General features: G+C 42.4%; 1 protein-coding gene across 1 annotated transcript; it reads left to right on the top strand.

Moving 5' to 3' along the window:
- The first annotated feature begins 224 nt into the window (after positions 1–224).
- Positions 225–22518, top strand: LOC137522294 (trypsin-like). The gene is made up of 5 exons (XM_068242325.1): positions 225–264; positions 2956–3112; positions 11658–11911; positions 16641–16780; positions 22351–22518. The coding sequence occupies exons 1-5, from the start codon at positions 225–227 to the stop codon at positions 22516–22518; spliced, it is 759 nt and encodes a 252-aa protein (XP_068098426.1).
- Positions 22519–23136: the final 618 nt, after the last annotated feature.

The following is a 23136-nucleotide window of genomic DNA, read 5'->3' as shown; positions in this document are numbered from 1 at the left end:
ATGTTTTCCACCATTACGTAACCTTAGTAAATGAGTCACAATGTTGCTACCCTGGCACTGTATACAGTATGCAGCTGTTATTGCCCAGTTTCATATCACCTTGTTAGCTTCTACTGTAATCTTCAATCCCTTGAAGCCAAGTTTGGCAGGTTAATTATTTACTTCCTAATCTAGTCTATGGATGAAGCTAACTTCACAAGGTTCTGACAAGTCCAGACTTCATCATGTTTCTTCTGCTCGTTGCAGCATTGCTGGGGACTGCAGGTAAGGAGATATGTAAGAGCCATTGCTATGGGAAAAAGTTTACTTTAAAGGATACCCGAACTGACATGTGACATGATGAGATAGACATGTGTATGTACAGTGCCTAGCACACAAATAACTATGCTGCGTTCCTTTTTTTCTTTCTCTGCCTGAAAGAGTTAAATATCAGGCATGTAAGTGGCTGACTCAGTCCTGACTCAGACAGGAAGTGACTACAGTGTGACCCTCACTGATAAGAAAATTCCTCTTTTTATCTCTTTCTTGCTCTCAGAAGCCATTTTCTGCTAGGAAAGTGTTTCATAGTTGGAATTTCTTATCAGTGAGGGTCACACTGTAGTCACTTCCTGTCTGAGTCAGCCACTTACATACCTGATATTTAACTCTTTTAGGCAGAGAAAGAAAAAAAGGAACACAGCATAGTTATTTGTGTCAGTGTTGCCAACTCATCCCTTTAATTACTGACACATCTAAGTTATACAGGTTCTGGGGCTATTTACAAATAATCAGCGCCTTACCTGCATCTATCTAGCCACGTAACCTGTATAATTCATATGTGTCAGTAATTAAAGGGATGAGTTGGCAACACTGATTTGTGTGTTTGTGTGCTAGGCACCGTACATGCACATGTCTATCTCATCATGTCACATGTCAGTTCGGGTATCCTTTAATGGTTAAGAGCTGCATGAGAAATTAAGACTTACGGACAAGTCTTAGTTTCATGTTGAGTAGGTTTAATGAATTCGAACTAGCACTTGAGTTGTGGTTGTCCATAGAGCCCTGCTGTTTGTGAAGTTACTTTGGCAATCTTCCCCATTTTCTATACTCTTTCCATCATCCAGATATCAGTGGGCTTTGTGAGCTGGTTGGATATTATGGTCACATGAAGCAAGATTAAAGTAACATGCAGTAATGCAGTATAATATCGGACAGCATTAAGACTTGAGAAAAATCTATAGTTTGCTTTCTTCATACCAACATCAATAAAAGCATTAGTGATAAACACAAGTTTTGCATAATTGTTATTTTTCATCGTAATTCGCAATTACAATGCAAAATTAATTCATTCATAATTCATTTTGTATGTAAACATAATCAGGGACCGTAATTTCGCAATTTTGCATAATTTACATGTAATTTCTTGCCAACTTGACTAGCGGTTAATATCAAAGCCCCCATACATGCTCTTGTGACCACAATTGCTATGTATTTTAAGGGGAAGAATGGAAATAAGTTAAAAAAAGACCTCGTAATTTTTGAGATAATCGATTTTGAAAATGCAAAGGAAAATGTTTTTTTTAAACTTTTTCTGAGTTTAAAAACTATTGTTCCTCAATCCTCATCTGTTTTATCAGTATATCATTTGTCAATTACTAAAATCTACAATAAACTGTTATTATTTTTTTTTCCTTTGCACATTAAAAATTGATTATCTCAAAAACTACAGGGTCTTTTTGGAAAAAAAAAGTTTTTGCCCTGTTCCCACTCAAAAGATTTCAGAGCTGTCAGAAGGTGTTCGCTTAGCACACTTAGGAAGTACAGAGTCTAATTACAATGGTTTAACTGAAATGGAAAACAATGAAGAACATCAGAGAACTTAAAGTGGACAAAAATTAAAAATACAAGATTTCAGAAATAAAATCTATTTTCTAAATTATAATAATAAATATCAGCCTTTTTTCAGCTGCATGATGACAAATATAAAATATTTTACATTTATTGGAGAAACCCCTCCCTTCCTTTCATATTGCCGGCAAACTGGTGGAGAAGGAGGTGTCCGGCAAAGGAGGAATTGCTAATGGCTGCCACTTGTATAACCCTAGTTATGAAAAGAGAAGGGTGAAAAGCATGTACTGAAATGCTCATAGGCTTGAAGGAGTGTTTATTTATCTTTGTATGTGTCAGAGTGGTGCAACTAAATATTTTGAGTTAAAAAATGTTTGGTTTGGGTCCGCTTTAAGTTTTCGTAAAAACAAGGCTGTATTTATTGAAAATGTTCTGCTAAAAGTAAAAACATTTGAAACCCTCAGCTGGGTGAGTTATGTAATGTTGTATCTAGCCACATGTGCCCACTGACAGTTAGATCGAGGCTTTCCTTGACACACCCTAATGACTGTTGCAACCTATTGTCACCTAATGACAAACAATTGTTAATAAATTCCGGGCAGGCTTGATAGATTCCTTGATCCATTACGAAATCTTTAATTTATCTTTCAGAGTATAGAAGAAATTCTGAGTTCAGGTCCTCTTTAATAAACATTCTATATTTTCAAAACAGCTTAATGTTTGAATTATTATTATTGCGTTGGTATATGATAATTCTGAAGAAAACCTGAAGTTGACCTTTATGAGACTGACCCTACAGAGGAGTAGCACTTTCATCTGATGCACCACACATCATTTGCCTATACATCCTATGGGCATTGAGGCAAAGTTCAACCTATTTGAATTTTTTCTCCCAAGAGAGCTATTTAGAGTGATAGGCAAGATCCAGTTCGTGGCTACCTAATGTGGACAATGGGCTAACTCATGTTATTGTACACTGTGTAATGACATTTTATAGGCCCTGCAGTCATAAAACTTCCTTAGCTACCTGGTGATATAGAGAAGTAAAAGTTTGTTTGTGTCTTGGTGTATGATGTTGAACACTTAGAACGTTACAACACTGTTGACAACTTCACTTTTGTCCTGCAGTAAATGGTCGTCATTATAATCGTATTATTGGAGGGTACGAGTGCTCACCCAACTCCAAGCCATGGCAAGCCACGCTCCATTACTTTACTCAGCACAACTGTGGTGGAGTCCTGATTGATAAACAATGGGTTCTGACTGCAGCCCATTGTCAATTACAGTAAGTGTAAACAAACTTTATTACAACACTCATAGCTGGTGGAAGTGTAAAGCAGCCACAGACTGCATTCTTTATTTTAAAACTACTTCTCAAGTTCCATCCCCTGTAGTTTTAAAATAAACAATGCTACTATAGATTAAACCCACACATTTTATTTGCACATTTGTCCCAGCTATCACAACATCTACATTATGTCCTAGTACAATGTATAGCAACAATATATTATTTGGAAATAAAGGTGTATTTTTCTCTTTCTTTTTATACTATATCAATAATTATAAACCCTAATTTGCAAAAATAATAGTGATATAAACTTATGACATACATATTAACCACTTTACATCCAAGGGGGTTTAACCCTAACGGACCAGAGCAATTTCACCTGCCAGCGCTCCTCCCTTTCATTCGCCAATAGCTGTATTACAACTTAAGACAACAAAATCATTTATACCTTGTTTTTTTGGGCCGCAAATTAAGCTTTTTGTGGCCAATACTTGTTTTCAATAATTACTTTATTTTTGGAGGGAATTCATTTTATTAATTTTAATTATATATCTAAGGTGTGTGTGTGTAATTTTATTTTTGGCCACTAGATGGCGCTACAAACACTATCCTGAATTACTAGGAACTGTTCACTTTTGTTTTTCTTTTATACAGTTTACATTACTTTTACTACTTCCTTTGTTATGAATGGACATGGCCCCTGATCAGGGTCATGTCCATTCATTCCAGGCACTGCAATTGGTTCAGGAAACACTTGTTTCCCATCCCCAATCACGGATCTCTGAGTCCTGACAGGTACGAGTAGCAGGCGGCCGCGTGTGTGTGCACATCACCCAATTTTAAAAAGACAATGTAGTGTCTTTTTAAAATTGCTGTTGTTTTATGTTTATGTCAATAAATTTTGACTTTAATTATAATATCTGAATTCTGCAGAATTCTACTTGGAAGTATAAATTCCACATTCCTATTTGAAAAGTCGGATTCTGATGTGAAAATTAAAATTAGGAACTAATTTGAGGAGGAATTTGATTTCTCATCCCTACTTACCTTGTTGTACCACAATATATAGATATTTTACTCTTTATATTTGATGTACACATTGAGTATTAATATCAGTTCCCAATTTTGATCTACTTTATGTGTGTTCTTTTTTTTTTTCAAAGTGTTTTTATTGGTTTTTAACAGCAAATATAATCCACATATGGTGCAGTAACAGCATGTTGAAACATCCATGCATACGCATTTAGCAGAACTAAAGTGGTACCAGTTTTCCCTTTCCACCTCCCCCCTCCCCTATCACCCCCCCACCCCCCACCCCTATCACTCTCTGGTCATTCTATTTATTGATAAATCAGCTTTGGCTGCTTCTAATGCCAATAGAGCCGACAGCTGCCCAGGCCAGATTCATAGTCCAAAGTCCAGGGGGCCCAGGGTACCTGCTATATGCGCCTTAAGATACCATTTGGTATATTTGAAAGGGGTCACCATACGGTTTAGTTCTTCCGGAGGAAAAGTGTCCAGCAAGTAAGCTTTCCATTTTTTAAATAATTTTTTTGTGCCTTTGTCTTTGTGCATAGTAGCGTCCAGCTTTTCCAGTGACATCAGGTGTCTTAGCTCTTCTTTTAGATCCCATATCGAGGGCGGGGTGGGGTATATCCATCTGTTGTATATAGACTTTCTGGCCGCAATAATTATTACATGTTGCAGATCAGATATTTTGGTTACAGCGTCCTTTTGAGTGGCATTAAACAGGAGGAGCATATGATCTTTTGGTATGTTAGAGTGACCTATCTTGTTTACATATCTTAGTGTCTTTTCCCAAAAGGATTGGATAACAGGGCATTCCCATATACAGTGAAACATGTCTGCCTGACGTAGGCTACATTTAGGGCAGTAGTTGATATATCCCGGCCTGGGTACCTGATAGTGTATGTTAAAAGCATATTTGGCTTGGTAGATCATTAGCAGGTGTGATTCCCTCCACGTTTCGCTCACAATTAATTGTCTGACTCTAGCATTTCCTTCTAGAATCTTGAGTTCTAAATTCTGTTCTGTGAAGTATTTATTCCATGAGGACATGTTTCGAATGGCCAATTTCTGTGCCCCCAAATCTGCCAGCTCTTTCTGTATCTCTGAAAGGGACTTCCTTTCACCCCTTGGTCTTAAAAATTTATCAAATGGGAGGATTTGGGCTATGGCTGTGATATCCCGTAGTCTTGCTTTTACATACGATCTAACTTTTCCGTATGCTAGGAAATCTGATTTTGGAATGCCATATTGTCTTGTCACTTCTGTAAAAGTTAACCACTTGTGTGTTTTTAAATTTAAGAGGTTCCCCAATTTGGTGATACCCCTCTCCGTCCATTTCATATAGTTTTCCTGTGTTAGCCCCGGTTTAAACCCCGGGTTTCCTTCAAAGGGAGTGTATTTCGATATCCTCCAAGGGAGTCTAAAGAGTTTCCTTACTTCCCTCCATGCTAATAACGTATCTCTATAAATTACATTATGTTTCAAGCGAGGCGGTAGCTCTGGCCAATTTGTGTGTAGTAGACCTATGAGACTCCAGGGTTCCGCAATATGGAATTCCAGTTCAGTATTTGAGAACTCTTCCGTCCCCGCCACCCAATCTCTGACATGTCTAAAGACACATGCCAGGTTGTATTTCCTAATGTTAGGGGTGCCTAACCCTCCCATCTCCTTTGGGATCTGCAGTCTGCTCAGCTTGATACGCGGGCGTTTATTATTCCAAATGAATCTTGTAAACGCTCTATTCAGAGAAATCACGTCCCTATGCTTCCATAAGAGCGGAAGGACCTGCATAGGATATAGTAGTCTCCCAAAGCTGATCATTTTTAATAAAGCAGCTCTTCCCGATACCCCCAGCGGAATATTACACCATCCCTGCATTTGGGATATTACCCCTTTAATTAGCGGGGATATATTTAAGTCATATAGTGAGCATGGATCTCTCCCTATCTCTATCCCTAAGTATCTAATTTTTCCCTTTGCAATTTTAAGTCCCAGGCCCTCGAGGTTCCGAACATTGGCTAATTTAGACAAAGGCAGAATCTCACTTTTGGTCATGTTGATCTTAAAGCCTGAGTGCTGTCCTATTTCTTTTATAATGGATAAGGCCCTTGGCAGCTCTGTGGTAGGGTCTTTAAGGAATAGCAGGAGGTCATCAGCAAACAAAGTTTGGATAACTTTTATCTGTCCTATTTGAATACCCCTTAGTTCATCATGCAGTTTCCTGGCTAGCGGCTCCAGAGCAATATTAAAAAGGAGCGGGGATAGGGGGCACCCCTGTCTAGTACCACGTTGTAGGCTGAATGGTTGAGATAGGAAACCCGGAGTGCAAATCCTGGCCTGTGGGGATTTATATATTAAAGAGAACATGTTCAAGAACGTTCCTGTGAAACCCATTTTTTCCAACACCCTGGCTGTCCATGACCAGTTAACAGCATCAAAAGCTTTTTCCGCGTCAAATGTGACGATGACGCTAGATTGGTATGTTTTAGGATATGCCCTAACCTGTTCCAATACCGATAGCACTTTTCGGATATTAGCCACTGCTGCTCTCCCCTTAATAAAGCCCACCTGCTCTTTATATATTAATTTTGGCATTAGATATGCTAGTCTGTTTGCCATTATCTTTGTCATTATCTTCATATCCTGATTAATTAGGGATACTGGTCTGTATGACCCCGGGTCATGTGGAGCTTTCCCCTGTTTTAGCAGTAATTTGATGTGAGCTTCATTTCCCGATGCCAGTAGTGCCTCCCCTTTTAGGGTTTTATTGAATACTTTTGTTAGAGTTGGGGTGACTTCTTTTTGCAAAATTTTATAATATTCCCCTGGCAGGCCATCCGGGCCCGGGGCCTTATGGTTGGCCAGGGACCGGATGGTCTGCTGGACTTCTCCCTCTGTTATGGCAGCATTTAATTCTGCTAAGTCTTCTTCATTAAGCTTAGGGAGATCAATTCCCTGTAAGATGCTATCTATCTTCCCTATATCCTCCCCCTGTGGTGCTGTATAGAGATCTTTATAAAAATCTGCAAAAATCGCATTTATATCTTTGGGGTGGTGCATTAATTTCCCATCTGGGGTTTTAAGAGCATGGATTGTTGTTGGTGAGAAATGCCCCTTTGCCATCATGGCTAACAGTCTCCCTGCCTTGCTCCCGTGTTTATAAAATTTGAGGTCTTGATATGGTTTAAACACCGCTTCCCTTTCCCGAAACCATCGATCTGACTCTGCCTTTGTCTTTTGCCAAGCCTCTCTCGTTGTCGCGTTCGGGTTGCGTCTTAGTTCTCTATACGCTGCCCTGACCTTGTCTACCGCCTCTCTATAGAATTGGGCTGTTTGTTTCTTTTTAGTGGCTGTGTACGCAATGATCCTGCCTCGCAGAACTGCCTTTGAGGTATCCCAGAGGAGATGGGAGTTGCCCGCCTGCGCTACATTGTCCTCTCTGAATTCTAGCCACCATCCTTTCAATAATACATGAAAGTCTTCGTCTCCATACAGATGAGAGGGAAGTCTCCATTGTATATCAGTGCCACGTTGGATTTTCTCATATACCTCAACAGATACAGGCGCATGGTCGGATATTACCATATCCATAATATCCGCCGTTATTACTCTAGTTGTTAGTACGTCATTTAAAAATATATAGTCAAGCCTCGAGAAAGTACCATGTACTGGCGAATAGAACGAAAATTCCCGATCGCATGGGTGTAGATAGCGCCATGTATCTGTGAGATGCAGAGTGTCTTTAATCCTGCCCAGATTTGTGGCTTTAGCTGCTCGGCATTTTAAAGTGGCCCCCTCTTTGGTGGATCTGTCTTCCTGTGTTTGGCTAACATCGTTCCAATCTCCTCCCACCACTAATGGCTGCTTTTGGAATTTTGCTATCTGCCATTGGACCCCTTCTAGAAATTTGCTATTCTCCGTATTTGGGCCATAAATGTTGAATAGTACCATAGTTTCCCCTGGTAGGTGCAGGTTTATGCCCACCCATCTGCCACCATCATCATGTTGAATAAGGTCTGCTGTAGCTTTTAGAGTTTTATTAACCAATATGATCACACCCGCTTTTCTATCCACTGCTGGGGAGCCAAAACAGGCTGCAACCCAGCTTTTATGCATATATTTGAATTCCTCTAATTTCAGGTGGGTCTCCTGTAGCATAGCTACATCCGCCTTTAATTTTTTTAGGTGACGTAAGACCTGTGATCTCTTATTCGGAGACCTCAGGCCTTTAACGTTCCACGAAACTACCTTAATAGGCATTTCATGTCTTTAATATGACTATGTGGCAGATGACCGGGCATTAAATCATACAACAGCAAAAAGATAAGCATGTGCATTAAGTGCCATCTGACAAGCAGTTTCAGCAATACATTTCTCCTACTATACATTTCCCGACCAGAGAGTGATTTCCCCCTTCGACTCCCTCCCCCCCCTTTGCTGGACAGTTCGCTAGGCCCTATTGTTTCATAACTGTAACATGTTAGAAGAATTAGCAGGATAATTTGGCCCAGTGTCCAGAGTCGTACGCCTTCTGACTCCACTTCTTCCCTGTATCCTTTGCGGACGATTCTCCCCGTACTGGTGCAAAATCCCCAGGTAGCCATTTCCCATCCATGACTGTAGTTTACTTAATTTGAACTTATAGCAACTTCAATGTAGAACTTTGAGTATTAACTTTGTCCCGAACATATTAACAACTTTCTCGCTGTGCAAGCATTACTTATCTGATCTGAGGCCTGGCTTCAAGTATCGGTCTCATGTTGCTCCGCCGTCTGTGCTTCCTCCCGCGGGCTAGGGGCCCTCCGCGGGCTGCGATCTATACCCGGGCGCTTCAGGTATTTTTCAGCATCTTTGGGGTGCTTGTAGATAAAGGTCTCCCCCTCCTTATCTGTGATGCGTAGAGTCGCCGGATACAGTAGTGCAAAGCGTATGTTCCTGGAGACTAGTTCCGAGCATACATGGCTGAAGGCTTGGCGCCTTTTTGTTACCTCTATGGAGTAGTCATTAAACAGCATGATCTTACGTTCTTCATAGATCAAATCCTCTTTGCGCCTTTTAAAAGCAGTAAGTAGCTTCTGCTTGTCTTTATAGTCCAGAAAGCGGGCCATCACCATGCGCGGCGGTCTCTTATCCCCTTCTAGCCTTGCTGGGCCTACTCGATGAGCTCTCTCCACTCTAAATGTGGCGTTCAGGCCCAACAGCTCTGGGAGTGTCTTCTCGCAGAAGTCGTCTATGTCAGTGGTCCGGTGTGTTTCCGCTAGGCCTATAACCCTCAGGTTGTTACGCCGTGACCTGTTTTCCATCTCTTCCAGCCTGTCATAGAATATAGCGTTGAGCCTGCGAGACTCCTCTAGCTGTTTGGTTGCGTCCTCCAGGTCTGCCTCAGCCCGCTGGATGCGGTGTTCCGCTCCCCCCAGCCTGTTTGAGTGCTCCTGTAGCTGCTTAGAGATGTGGCCTAAAGACTTTCTCACTGCCGCTTCCACTATGGATTGCAGGTCAGGTGCGATTTGCATAGCCACCTCTCTCGCCAGTGTTCTGAGGTCAGTGCCGCTTATCCCCCTGGATGCTTCCTCCTCCATGCTCTCCGTCTCCCAGGTGTGTGAGGGAGAGGTCTCCGCCTGGCTTTGTGATGCACGAGTTTTGCTCGGCGCCATTTTGGATGTGCGTGGTGGCTTCGGTGTGTCTTGTTTCCTACGAGCCGCTCGTGTCAGGTATCGATCCATTCGCCTCTCGGGATTCAGCTGAGTGCGTGCTGAGTCTTCCTAGTATGTTTGTCGGGTTTTTTCTAAGCTGCCGATGACTTTATGGATGGGTGGCTCGGAGAGCTCGTTCACCTTCGTCCGCTCATACAGGCGCCGGAACCGGAAGTCTTTATGTGTGTTCTGTTCAACCTGCTTCTAGCTCACGTTTTTAAATGAGTAGATAAAAGTTATATTTTATACGCACTAGCAAATTAGGCAGTACGGATCCTTCTGATAGAAGAAGTTTTTCTGCAACTGTCCCCACTCCAGCTAAACCTTTGCAGATTCCTTATCAGCATTTGTATGCAATGTCTCACTAGGCAAACTGGGGTTATTTAGCTTGGAAATAAGACAACTTGATTAATATTATATAAATACATCTAAGAGCAATATAAAAGCTTGGCAAATTAGCTTTTTATCAGTATGTCTGTAAGGACAAGAGGACATGAAGGAGAGCATGAGATTTTACCACGTGTTTAGAAAGGGATTCTTCACGGTATTGCTCCATACACACACTAGACTACAGTTGTCAGTAACAAACGATCGGCCTTCCGATAAGCAGAATTTTGCTGACCATCGTTGTGCCGTCGCTGAATTCAAATGTGTGCCAAATTTGTTCGCTCATCGCTAACCATTGGGGATCTCTCATTTTCTGATGACCACGGTCTAGGGTGTGTACAGAGCTTTAGATTGGTTGAGATATTGAGTATCTTACAACAGAAATTAGCTGCCCAACCACAAACCTTGAGGGCCAGATCCATGCCAGTGTTTAAGATGGACTGAGAAATGGAGAAATGTGTTCTACCTGATGGACCACACCCTGACTGATTCACTCCCATCAATTAATCTGAGCTGTGCCAAAAACGTGTGAGGACCTCGGCCCTGGAGGACTGGAGATGGACATTATTTCTTTAGAATGTGTAGCCACCTTAAAGTGAACCAGAGATGAAGCACCCTCATGTATTTTACCATATAGATCAGTGGGAACATTAGAGAAAACACCTACCCTGCTCTCTGTTTCATTCTGCACTGCACAGCTTGTTTCTTATCAGCCCTGATAAAATCCCCGACGAGCATTCAGTCTGGCTTTGCTATAATGACTCAGCTATAATTATTCCTGAGCAGAGCCAGCAGGGGGCAGGCTTGGACTTGAAAAGACATGAGAGAACACAGACAGAGCTATAAATATTCCTGAGCAAAGCCAGACTAAATGCTCAGTCAGGGATTTTATCAGGGCTGATAACAAGCAGGCTGTGCAGTGCAGAATGAAACAGAAAGCAAGGTAGGTGTTTTCTCTAATGTTCCCACTGATATATATGGTAAAATACATGAGGGTGCTTTGTCTCTGGTTCCCTTTAAAGTGGACCTGAACTCTTGCACAGGACAGAAGGAAAACATTGAGAAATGAACCCTGTGTGTATTTCGAGAGTTCAGCCTGTCTAATTCCCCCTCATCTATGTCTAATCACAAGTTGTAATTTGATCTCTCAGCTGTGTCACCTGACTGCCATGGCATTGGTAAGTACAGGATGTGAACAATATGTCTGCCACCATAAAAGCAGGAAGTTATTTATTGCATGATTTGTATCAGCTGTTACAAAGAAATATTTTTCGTTAAAGGTTATTATGCTGATGCTTATCTCGTAGAGCAAAGAGGAAGTTCAGGTCTTCTTTAAGAAATTATTCATAGAGGACTCCTTATTTGGTAGGGACTCCACTATGTGTTTTTGTCATCTTCATTACTACTCACCATCTTTTCATCATGTGACCTAGGAGTATTCAGATCCGCCTTGGAGAACATGACTTGGACGTTTATGAAGGGACAGAGCAGTTCACTTATGCCAGCAAGATTTGTCCTCACAGTGGCTTCAATGCTAGAACATACGAGAATGACATCATGCTGCTTAAATTGCCGGAGCCGGTCACCCTGAATGAGTATGTGCAGACCATTGATATCGCTTGCCCTCCACCAACTGTTGGAACCCGATGCCTCGTGTCCGGATGGGGAACCATCACCAGTCCAGCAGGTAATACACCTGAAACCGTCTGCTACAGGTTTTCAGTGGTAGCTTTTATTTATATCAGTGTATAGTGTCATTATTATCCATTTTTAATTTAAAGGCACTACTTTCTTCCTTGGCACTGTCCAAAGTGCAGTACAGACAGTACTGGGAACCATACATACTTACATACATGAGAAACAAAGCAGAAACATGAGAAACGCGTGCATGAAAAAAGGGCGCCGTGAAAAAAGGGCCCAACTTATTAACTAATTTGGCGCCAGGTATTAACGAAATTTGTTAACGAAAACCATCGTTATCAAGCTTTATTAACGATAATTACTGTTAAACGAGAAAAATAACGAATAAATATTAACGCTAAATGTTGTTACGTTTTTTGTCAATACTGCTTAACCCAACCCTACCCTCACACAGAACCAGCCCCAGGTGGCGCCCAACCCTAACCACTCCCCTAGTGGCGCCTAACCCTAACCACCCCCCTGGTGTTGCCTAAAACTAACCGTTGCCCAGGTGGTGCCTAACCCTAACCACTCCCCCTGGTGGTGCCTAACCCTAACCACTCCCCCTGGTGGTGCCTAACCCTAACCACTCCCTCTACAGAAACACGCTTTCACATATATTAACGATAATACCTTTGAAAACGTAAAATCTGTACTTATTAACGAAATAACATGACAAACCCTTAAAAAAACCATAAACTTCTAAAACGATAACTACCTAAAAAACTATAATGTCATAATGTTATTAACACAGTTTTTCCTGGCCCCCCTTTTTCTTCTTTTTTTGCCGTATTAACGATAATTGCATTAAAGTCTATGGCGGCGCCCTTTTCGTCCACTGTCAGCCGGCGCTCTTTTTTCCGGCTACCGAATATACTCAGGAAGGTGGGTTACATCTGGTAAGCAACCAGGAGGCAGGTGGGGAGATTAGACCCGACCCCACTCGGGTTAAAATGTACCTCTTCATAGAAATAGAAGAAAAGGGGGTAACAACTTTCTACCAAGGGTGGATATTCAGGATAAACAATTGTTCAAAATGGAGGCGGCTATTTGGAGTCTATTTGAATAAAGATATTTTTCCTTGAACAACTGATCCTGTGTCTACTTGTGGGAAGTATATCCACCACTACTTTTCACCCTTTTTAAACTGTTTTTCTTAACCACTTGCGGACCAGGTACGTTGAATCAACGTCCAGAAGGTGGTGCTACCGCACTGCCCAGCCAGCCACAGACGGTATCCAGCCGCCCGACCCCCACAAATGTGCCCCCCCCCCCCTATGCAAATTGCCCTGGTCCTTAATGGGGGTTAGGCGGCCGGTCCTGAAGTGGTTAACTATTTTATCCTTACCTGGCGCCTCAGTCTTCTACATACATACTGTATGTAGTTCACACACAATACAGTTGGAATTAGTGATAATCGTAATCTGCTAATTACAACTACACAAAATTTTGCATTGATTTTCACAATTATGGCCGTACGTAATTATGATTTAGACATGCAATTGGTTTTGTGTGATCCGTTCATAATTTTGTGTAATTTTCATGTCATTTTTCGTGAATTTCGTACCAGTGTTAATGGTTAATAGTAAAGCTCCTATACATGCTATCCTCACCAAATAGCTGCGTATGTTAAAGGATACCCGAACTGGCATGTGACATGATGAGATAGACATGTGTATGTACAGTGCCTAGCACACAAATAACTATGCTGTGTTCCTTATTTTCTTTCTCTGCCTGAAAGAGTTAAATATCAGGTTTGTAAGTGGCTGACTCAGTCCTGACCCAGACAGGAAGTGACTACAATGTGACCCTCACTGATAAGAAATTCCAGCTATAAAACACTTTCCTAGCAGAAAATGGTTTCTGAGAGCAAGAAATAGATAAAAAGGGGAATTTCTTATCAGTGAGAGTCATTACTGAGTCAGCCACTTACATACCTGATATTTAACTCTTTCAGATAGAGAAAGAAAAAAAGGAACACAGCATAGTTATTTGTGTGCTTGGCACTGTACATACACATGTCTATCTCATCATGTCACAATTCACTTCGGGTATCCTTTAAGGGGAACAAGGCACAAAAATAATTTTTCAAATAGATCTTGTAGTTTTTGAGAAAACTGATTTTTATAACGCACAGCAGAAAAATGTTTTTTAAACTCAGAAAAATGACTGTTTAAAAAACATTTTTTTTACTTCACATTTTTAAATCGATTTTCTAGAAAAACTACAAAGTGTTTTTGAAAAATTCTCTTTTTTATCTTGTTCTTACTATTCCCGTTAACATACATAAATTTTTTTAGTAACAATAGCATGTATGGGGGTTTTGCTGCTAACTGCTAAAGTCAACATGAAATGACACGAAAATGACTAATGGATTACGTAAAATTAATTTAATTTTTAAGTTGTAATCGCATGTGGCTGTAATTGCGACATTTTAGAAAAAAAAGGGGGAAATTGCAAAATTACAGTTTCTTATTACGTTTACACACAAAATTAATTACGATTATTCCAGAAATGTCATATTATGGTTTCACAACTAAGGTCAGAAACCCACTAGGAGTAGGGATGCTCATTCGGATTCTGCGGAAATGCAATTTCCGAAATTCCGATCGGAAATTGCATTTCCACATCGGAATGCGGAAATCGGTAATGCAAATGCATTAGGCGGATGTCGCCGGAAATTCAGCCCGACTTTAACATCTATTTTCTCAAAAACTATAAGGTCTTTTTGAAAACATTTTTTTGCATCTTGTTCAGGAGATTCTGTTTAATAAACCCTGAAAATTTGGTGTTTTTAGGACTTACGGGGGCTTTGCTATTAACCGCTAAAGTCGGCGGATTTTTACTGTAATGTAAAATGCAGAAAATATGCATCTGTCAATTTTCTGCATTTACATTACAGTAAAAATCCACCGAATTTAGCGGTTAATAGCAAATCCCCCATACGTCCTAGAAACACCAAATTTTCAGGGTTTATTAAACAGAATCTTTTGAACAAGATGCAAAAAAAAAGTTTTCAAAAAGACCTTATAGTTTTTGAGAAAAGATTTCCGGCGGAAATTCCGCATCGGAATGCAGAAATTGGTAGCGGAAAGCGGATCGGTATTTGGCAATGGCGGAATGCAGATTTACAGCGGAATCGGAAATTGGCATTTCCGACCAGCAATTTCTAATCGCTAGTGATTTATTTGAAAAAGCTCTTGCTAATGCAATGTTATAGGGGATTTTTATAAAATCAAGTCGCTCAAGTGGGCTCACACCCGTAGCATTACACTAGCAAGAGCTTTCAAATCGCAAAGCACTCAGAAAAGCGCTCCTAGTGGGTTTCTGGCCTAAATTGTGAATTACGATGTGAAATTACAGTTATGCAAAATTTGTGCTCGTCATCACTAGTTGAAATATATACTCATAGTTCATCCATGGATACGATAACATCCAGCAATACAGGTAGGGGCATAACAATTCCCTCTGCCCCCCCCCACAAGAAAACACAGCAATCATGGGGCACACTGCAGCACCACGCCCCCTTTAAGGGGCATGAGGGTCTGCTTCTCCTCCCTTCCCCCTCAGAGTAAGCACACAAAAAACATTTCCCCTCTCCCATTCCGTACAGTCTCCTCTTCCTCCTGACAGCCACTGCATGTCTGGCTCCTGAATCATGTCATGTGATCGGGACCCATAAGGGAGCAGCATAGATCATAGGAGACCTGACACAGTGAGAGCAGCAACATGTATTTACACATCTTCATTGAGCTCTGCAAGAGGGAAGGGAGGAGGAGCAAGCCCTGTAGTACATTGGGGGTCCAAGGAACCATTGTTACATGCCTGAATGCAGGTAAATGATAGTTTGACAGAATAATTACAATGAGAATCACTGGGGGGGGGGGGGGGGAGAGGGGGGGTTTAAAAACTAGAATAGAGTGGGTTAGGGTTAAAAAACACTAGGCTACATGACAAAAGACCGAGTGGGTGAGGCAGTGAAGCTTATCTGAGGCCTTTATGTTCCAATAGATGTTTCAATGGGGCTCCATGACTTCTAGTTACATAATGTCTGTGGGTTTAAAGAGACACTGAAGCGAAAAAAAAATGATGATATAAGGATTTGTATGTGTAGTACAGCTAAGAAATACAGCATTAGGAGCAGAGACATACGTCTATAATCATTTCCGGTACAGGAAGAGTTTAGAAACTCCAGTTGTAATCTATGCAAAAGTGCCATTGAGCTCCAAGACTTTCAAAGTTGCAGAGAGCTCTGTCTTCTGAAGCTTATTATCTCAACTGTCAGTCATTGTAATTTATTTTTCTCTGCAGAGGACAGTTCAATAGCTCACTAGCCTGCTCTGTAAAATCATTTAGAATGCAGAGTAGTGTGTAAACTGCAAATATTAGAGAATGATGCAATGTTATAAAAAAAACACTATATAACTGAAAATAAAAATATGAGAATATTTTCTTTGCTACTAATGTTCTAGTAATTATCCGTACTACACAACCAATTCATTATATCATCATTTTTTTTTTTGCTTCAGTGTCTCTTTAACACAGAGTTGTATGTGGAGAAGATTTGAAGCAGTTTACTTTGAATGAAAAGTGTTTATATTTTGCAAAATTGTAATTATGTTTGTATGTTTTTGCCGCAGAGCTCCAGTCCAAACTGAGAACTAGGTGTTTTGTTTATACCTACTGTAAAATTAGGATTTCTTTATAAACCACTGCCTCATTTTGTGTCTGTGCAGAAAACTATCCAAACACTCTGCAGTGTGCTGAAGTGGAGATAGTTTCTGAGTCTGTTTGCAAGGAGGCTTATTCAGCTGATGAAATAACTGACGATATGCTGTGTGCCGGCATCCTCAGAGGCGGTATCGATACTTGCCAGGTGAGTATTACTCTAACAACAAACATTCAAACACTAATATGTTTCCCTGCCTTACCTGACACTAATGATGCCAGAAAGATCAGCAGGTTAGCCAGGCAACTGGTATTCTTTAACAGTAAATAAACATGGCTCTCTCAATGCAGGGTCACTTTAACCACTCAATGGCAATGCACCGCATTAAAACAACCTGTTTTCCCTGTTAATGGCAACAGGATGTTTTAATGCATCACTTGCTTCTGCCACCACTGTGTACATGCCCACCCGCTATGTGCATCCGCTGGGACTTGAAGGTCTGTGATTAGTGATGGGGAACATGTGTTCCCTGAGCCGATCGAAGTGTCTGGAGTGAATGAACATGACCCCAATCATGGTCTGAGCTTTCTTAATATGTTTGTCATGAGGGTGTATTACTGTTATTTTAGCAAATACGGGCTTAGGATTATTAACAGGATGCAAAGAAACAGAAAACAGAAAAATTACACCTTTATGTCCAAATAATAGTTTGTCTCCATACATTGTACTTGGAACATAATTTAAATGTTGGGACTAATAGCAAATAAAATGTGTGATTTTTATTTATAGTAGCATTGCCTATTGTAAAACTATAGGGGATGGCATTGGAGAAAGGGTGTTTTTCACTTTTTTCCTTGTTTTTCCCTTTAAACTGCAAAGAAAGTAATTATTTAAACAAATATCACCCTCTAAAAAGCCTAGTTTGTGGTGAAAAAAACAAAGTATAGATAATTTTGTGTGATACATAGTGAAGTTATTGGCCAATGAAAGGGAGGAGCACTGACAGGTGAAAATTGCTCTGATCCATAATGGTAAAAAAACCCTTAGTGGTGTAGTGGTTAACTACTTAAAGACCGCTCCATGTCAGTGGGCGTGGCCACTGCGGCAGCCCCAGGACCGCCTAACGCCAATTGGAGTCAGGTCCTGGAACTGGCTACTTAAGGAGATCGAGCGCAGGATGCGCACGCATCTCCCTCTCGGGGGCGGAGCTCTGGCCCGTCTTCAGGAACGGGAGACTGTTAGACGGCGCGATCGCCGTCCATTTACACAGTGCAGCGCTGCGATTGTCCTGGGGGACAAGAGAGCAATCGCCTCTTATAGGAAGAAGCCTATGACTGCCGATCGCCTGATTGGACGGCTGGGGGGAGGGAGGGGATTTCTAAAAAAAAGAATAATTAAAGAAATAGTAAAAAATATTTTTTAGAAATTAACATAAATATTGATTTAAAAAAACCCAAACAACTGGGGGCGATCAGACCCCACCAACAGAGAGCTCTGTTGGTGGGGGGAAAAGGCGGGGGGGAATCACTCGTGTGCTGTGTTGTGCGGCCCTGCAGCTCGGCCTTAAAGCTGCAGTGGCCATTTTAGTAATAATTAGCCTGGTGTTTAGGGGGGGGGGGGGTTACCACTGTGGTCATCAAGTGGTTAAAGAGTCTGATCTCAGGTTTTTCCTTAGTAGAGTTGACAGAGGCGTAGCTAGGGTTTTCAGCACCCGGGGACAAAGACTATTAATGCGCCCCCTAAGGTGAAGGGTCGTGACCAAATGTGGGCGTGGTTATGGGTGCTCCACATTTGGTCACGCCCCTTCAAATGTACATGGAGGTTAGCAGGCTCACGCTCACCCACCCTCCCTCAGTATGTACCTTCCAGCATGTTCCAAGACAAATTCAGCAATCATGAGCCCCCCCGATCAAGACAAATTCCGCAATCATGAGCAAACATAAGGCCCCCAACATGACCAACTCAGCAATCATGAGGCCCCCAACAAGACAAATTTAGCAATCCTGAGGCCCCCAACAAGACAAATTCAACAATCATGAGGCCCCTAACAAGACAAATTCAGCAATCATGAGGCCCCTAACAAGACAAATTCAGCGATCTTGAGGCCCCCAACAAATCATGAGGCCCCCAACAAGACAAATTCAGTAACCATGAAGCCCCCAACAAGACAAATTCAGCAGTCATGAGGCACATAAATAGACAGCATTTCACATAAATAGGCAGAATGCCCCCTTAATATGGTAGACACCTCTCACCTGGCAGCAGTTCCCCAAAATACACTCAATCTGACAGCAGTGCTTCCCCAAAAATAGGTAGCCCCAGGTCTATAGGTGTCCCCAGAATAGGTGGCCAGCAGTATAGATGTCCCCAGAACAGGTAGCCAGGGGTAGAGATGTCCACAGAACAGGTAGCCAGGGGTATATGTGCCCAGTATATGTAGGCCGGGGTATGTGTCCCCAGTATATGTAGCCAGGGGTATATGTGCCCAGTATATATAGTCAGGGGTATATGTGCCCAGTATATATAGCCAGGGGTATATGTGCCCAGAGTAGGTAGCCAGGGGTATATGTGCCCAGAGTAGGTAGCCAGGGGTATATGTGCCCAGAGTAGGTAGCCAGGGGTATATGTGCCCAGAGTAGGTAGCCAGGGGTATATGCCCAGTATATGTAGTTAGGGGTATATGTGCCCAATATATGTAGGCAGGGCAGGGGTATATGTGCCCAGAGTAGGTAGCCAGGGGTATATGTTCCCAGAGTAGGTAGCCAGGGGTATATGTGCCCAGAGTAGGTAGCCAGGGGTATATGTGCCCAGAGTAGGTAGCCAGGGGTATATGTGCCCAGAGTAGGTAGCCAGGGGTATATGTGCCCAGAGTAGGTAGCCAGGGGTATATGCCCAGTATATGTAGTTAGGGGTATATGTGCCCAATATATGTAGGCAGGGCAGGGGTATATGTGCCCAGAGTAAGTAGCCAGGGGTATATGTGCCCAGAGTAGGTAGCCAGGGGTATATGTGCCAAGAGTAGGTAGCCAGGGGTATATGTGCCCAGAGTAGGTAGCCAGGGGTATATGTGCCCAGAGTAAGTAGCCAGGGGTATATGTGCCCAGAGTAGGTAGCCAGGGGTATATGTGCCCAGAGTAGGTAGCCAGGGGTATATGTGCCCAGAGTAGGTAGCCAGGGGTATATGTGCCCAGAGTAGGTAGCCAGGGCTATATGCGCAGTATATGTAGTTAGGGGTATATGTGCCCAATTTATGTAGGCAGGGGTATATGTGCCCAGAGTAGGTAGCCAGGGGTATATGTGCCCAGAGTAGGTAGCCAGGGGTATATGTGCCCAGAGTAGGTAGCCAGGTCAGGTGTCCCCCTCCCCAGCAGGAGGGGAGCAGCGCAGAGAAGAGGAAGAGCTGCTCTCCCTCCCTCGCTGTCCCCTCCAATGTCCGGGTGGCTGGCAGCGGCGGGCGGAACTTACCTCCGTCTCGTCGCAGCGCCGGATGGATCTGCCACTACTCTGGTCTGGTCCAGACCAGAGCAGCGGCTGCGCACCCGAACTTCCGGCCGGCGCTGGAGCGAGACGGAGGTGAGTTCTGCCAGCCACCCGGACATTGGAGGGGACAGCGAGGGAGGGAGAGCACCTAAGGTGAGGGAAGGAGGGGGGAGATGGCCCCCCTTCCCCACCGTCCGCACAGCTCTCCCTCTTCTCTGCGCTGCTCCTGCTCCCCCCGCAAAAAAAAAAATAAAAACTCCGGAGCTCAGCTGGGCGCCCCTTGGGGACCAGGCGCCCCGGGGCACTTGTCCTACCCCGACCCCCCCTAGCTCAGCGCCTGAGAGTTGAACAAAGGCACCGTCTATTAAATTAATATAGAAACGGTGCTTGAATTGAAGATCTTTAAGAAGGCAGTGTTTAGCGTATATTTTTCCTGTTTAGATACGCCATCTAGTTTTATCATAAATTCTCTGTTAACTGAAGCAAAAGCATTTCCTCAATACGTTTCATAAAGGAAATCCATTCCTTTTAAAAGATAATCTTACTTAGATGATGCTGCTAAATAGCGAATATGGCCCCGTTCATTTTGTCATAATTTTTACAAAAAAATTCACATTTTCAATAAAAATGTTCACAAAAATGTATGGGCATGAGAAAACTCATTTCCACCATATGCCTTGAAGTCCATGGACACGAGAAAAGACATTTTTGCACAAATAAGTACAGTATATACTGTATGCGGAAATATATGTCCATGCTGCAAAAACACATGGCCCATATGCACTTCAGTTTTCTCTCCTATGTTTTCTCCTTAGTGATATTATATTATCAATAAAATGCCTTTTAAACCACCAGCAAGCGAGAAAATACCCAGAAATTATTTTTTTGACAGTACTTTTCATCTACTTTATGGTACTTTTTCAATTGCAGAGTGCTAAAAAGTTAATGTAAAGTGACCCTGCACAGTACCTAGAATAAAAAATTTGACTTACCTTGGGCCTCCTCCAGCCCACTGTAGGCTGCGAGGTCCCCCGGCGTCCTCCTGGCTCCTGTCTGTGTCCCTCCGGCGTCTCCTGTTACCGGCAACACCCGGGCTGGGTGTCGGGCCACTCTTCCTGGATCTTCACGCTCGTCATCATCACTCTACGCGTCATCACGGAGGCCGGCGTGACAGGTCTTCGCTTGCGCAGTTTTCTAACTCTTAACCCATTTGTGCGCAGACCTGTCACGCCGGTCGGCGTGATGACTCATAGCGGCCGGCGTGATGATGACGAGCGTAAAGATCCAGGAAGAGTCGCCAGTAACGGGAGCCGCTGGACAGGAGCCAGGAGGATGCCGGGGGACCTCGCGGCCTACGGTGGGCTGGAGGAGGCCCAAGGTAAGTGAATTTTTTTATTCTAGGTACTGTGCAGGGTCACTTTAAACAGGCGATGAAAAATTATCTCCTAGTAAAAAATTTTAGAGAAAAAGTGAATTATTATTATTTGTATAGTGCCATCATATTCCACAGCCCTGTACAGAGTATATTGTCTTAACTAGTCACTTAACTGTCCCTCAGAGGGACTCATAATCTGATCCCTATCATAGTCATATGTCTATATTGTGTAGTCTATGGGCTTGATTCACAAAAGAGTGCTAACTGTTAGCACGGCCGTTTTCGCGTGAATTTTTGCACAAAACAATAACGGTTTCAATATTGTTTTCGCGCAAAAACCGTTATCGTTTTGCGCGAAAATTCGCGATTTGTGCGAAAACGGCCGTGCTAACAGTTAGCACTCTTTTGTGAATCTAGCCCTATCTGTTGTAGTTTAGGGCTAATTTAGGGGGAAGTCAATTAACTTATCTGTATGTTTTTGGAATGTGGGAGAAAACTGGAGAGCCCAGAGGAAACCCACACAGACACAGGGAGAACATACAAATGCCTTGAAGATAGGGCCCTGGCTGGGATTCAAACCGGGGACCCAGCATCGCAAGCCGAGTGTGCTAACCACTGCGCCACCATGCTGCTTGAATAAGGGATGTTTTTACTAAATGCATAGAAGTCTATGGACATGAGATAGCACATTTTCAAGAATGCTCCTATGTTCACAAAAGTGTATATAATATTGCCAAAATTCTATTATATTTTCGCAAACGTCAGACAATTGTGATGCAAAAGTTACTTTGGAGAAAATTTGAGCTCATCCCTAATGCAAACACAAAGAATACCTTCAACAGATCATTGTTTTTGGGTTATACTTTTTATTCTCTGTTATATTTTCAGATCTACACATTTTGTTTCTATTTTTGCTCTGCAGGGTGACTCTGGGGGCCCCCTGGTGTGTGATGGTAAACTGTATGGTATCACATCTTGGGGTCACGATCCATGCGCTGAAGCTGGTTACCCCGGCATATACACCAAAATTTGCAATTACTTGGACTGGATTCAGGAAACAAAGGAAACGGAGAAAGACTGCCTGGCATAATAATATCCCTATACTCAAAGCAGATCAGTCTCTTGGTAACATTTTATTAAAATTGATGAAAACTCTGTCCAAGATGCTGACCAACATACTGCTCAACAATCGCCCCAGCGTGGACATTATGACTCATCTGGCTACATGAAAACGTTTTAAGCTTCTCTCAGTAAAAAGTTTGTTTATATGTGACCTGCAGTTCCAAGCGCTACCAGAAATCAGCAGTAGACCAAACCAGATATCACCGATGGTCAGTCCTCTTAGAAGAACTTCTCCTACAAGAGGAATTCACAGAAAACCACATGAGTTTATCAGGTGACTGGTTTGTACTTCTCTGATTAGGTGATCTCGGATCAGCCTACACAGAAAGTAAAAGGGACGCCTGATTAAATAATGACAAATTATCAGCCAATCCAAGACATACAAATCAGTCAGTGATAAATCATTCTTTTGCTTCTAGATAAAGTACATTTCCTTGAAGGAGAATTCTCCTAGGAGAACCGATCCTCATTTTGACCAACTATAGTTAGGACTGTTAAAGAGAACCCGAGGTGGGATTTAATTATGTTAGTGGGGCACAGAGGCTGGTTGAACACACTAACACTAGCCTCTGTTGCCCCATGGTGT

The sequence above is a fragment of the Hyperolius riggenbachi genome, chromosome 6 (assembly GCF_040937935.1).
Source record: "Hyperolius riggenbachi isolate aHypRig1 chromosome 6, aHypRig1.pri, whole genome shotgun sequence".
Classification (NCBI taxonomy): Eukaryota; Metazoa; Chordata; class Amphibia; order Anura; family Hyperoliidae; genus Hyperolius; species Hyperolius riggenbachi.
The sequence above is the reverse complement of the archived record's forward strand: the minus strand, read 5'-3'. Positions and strand labels throughout refer to the sequence as shown.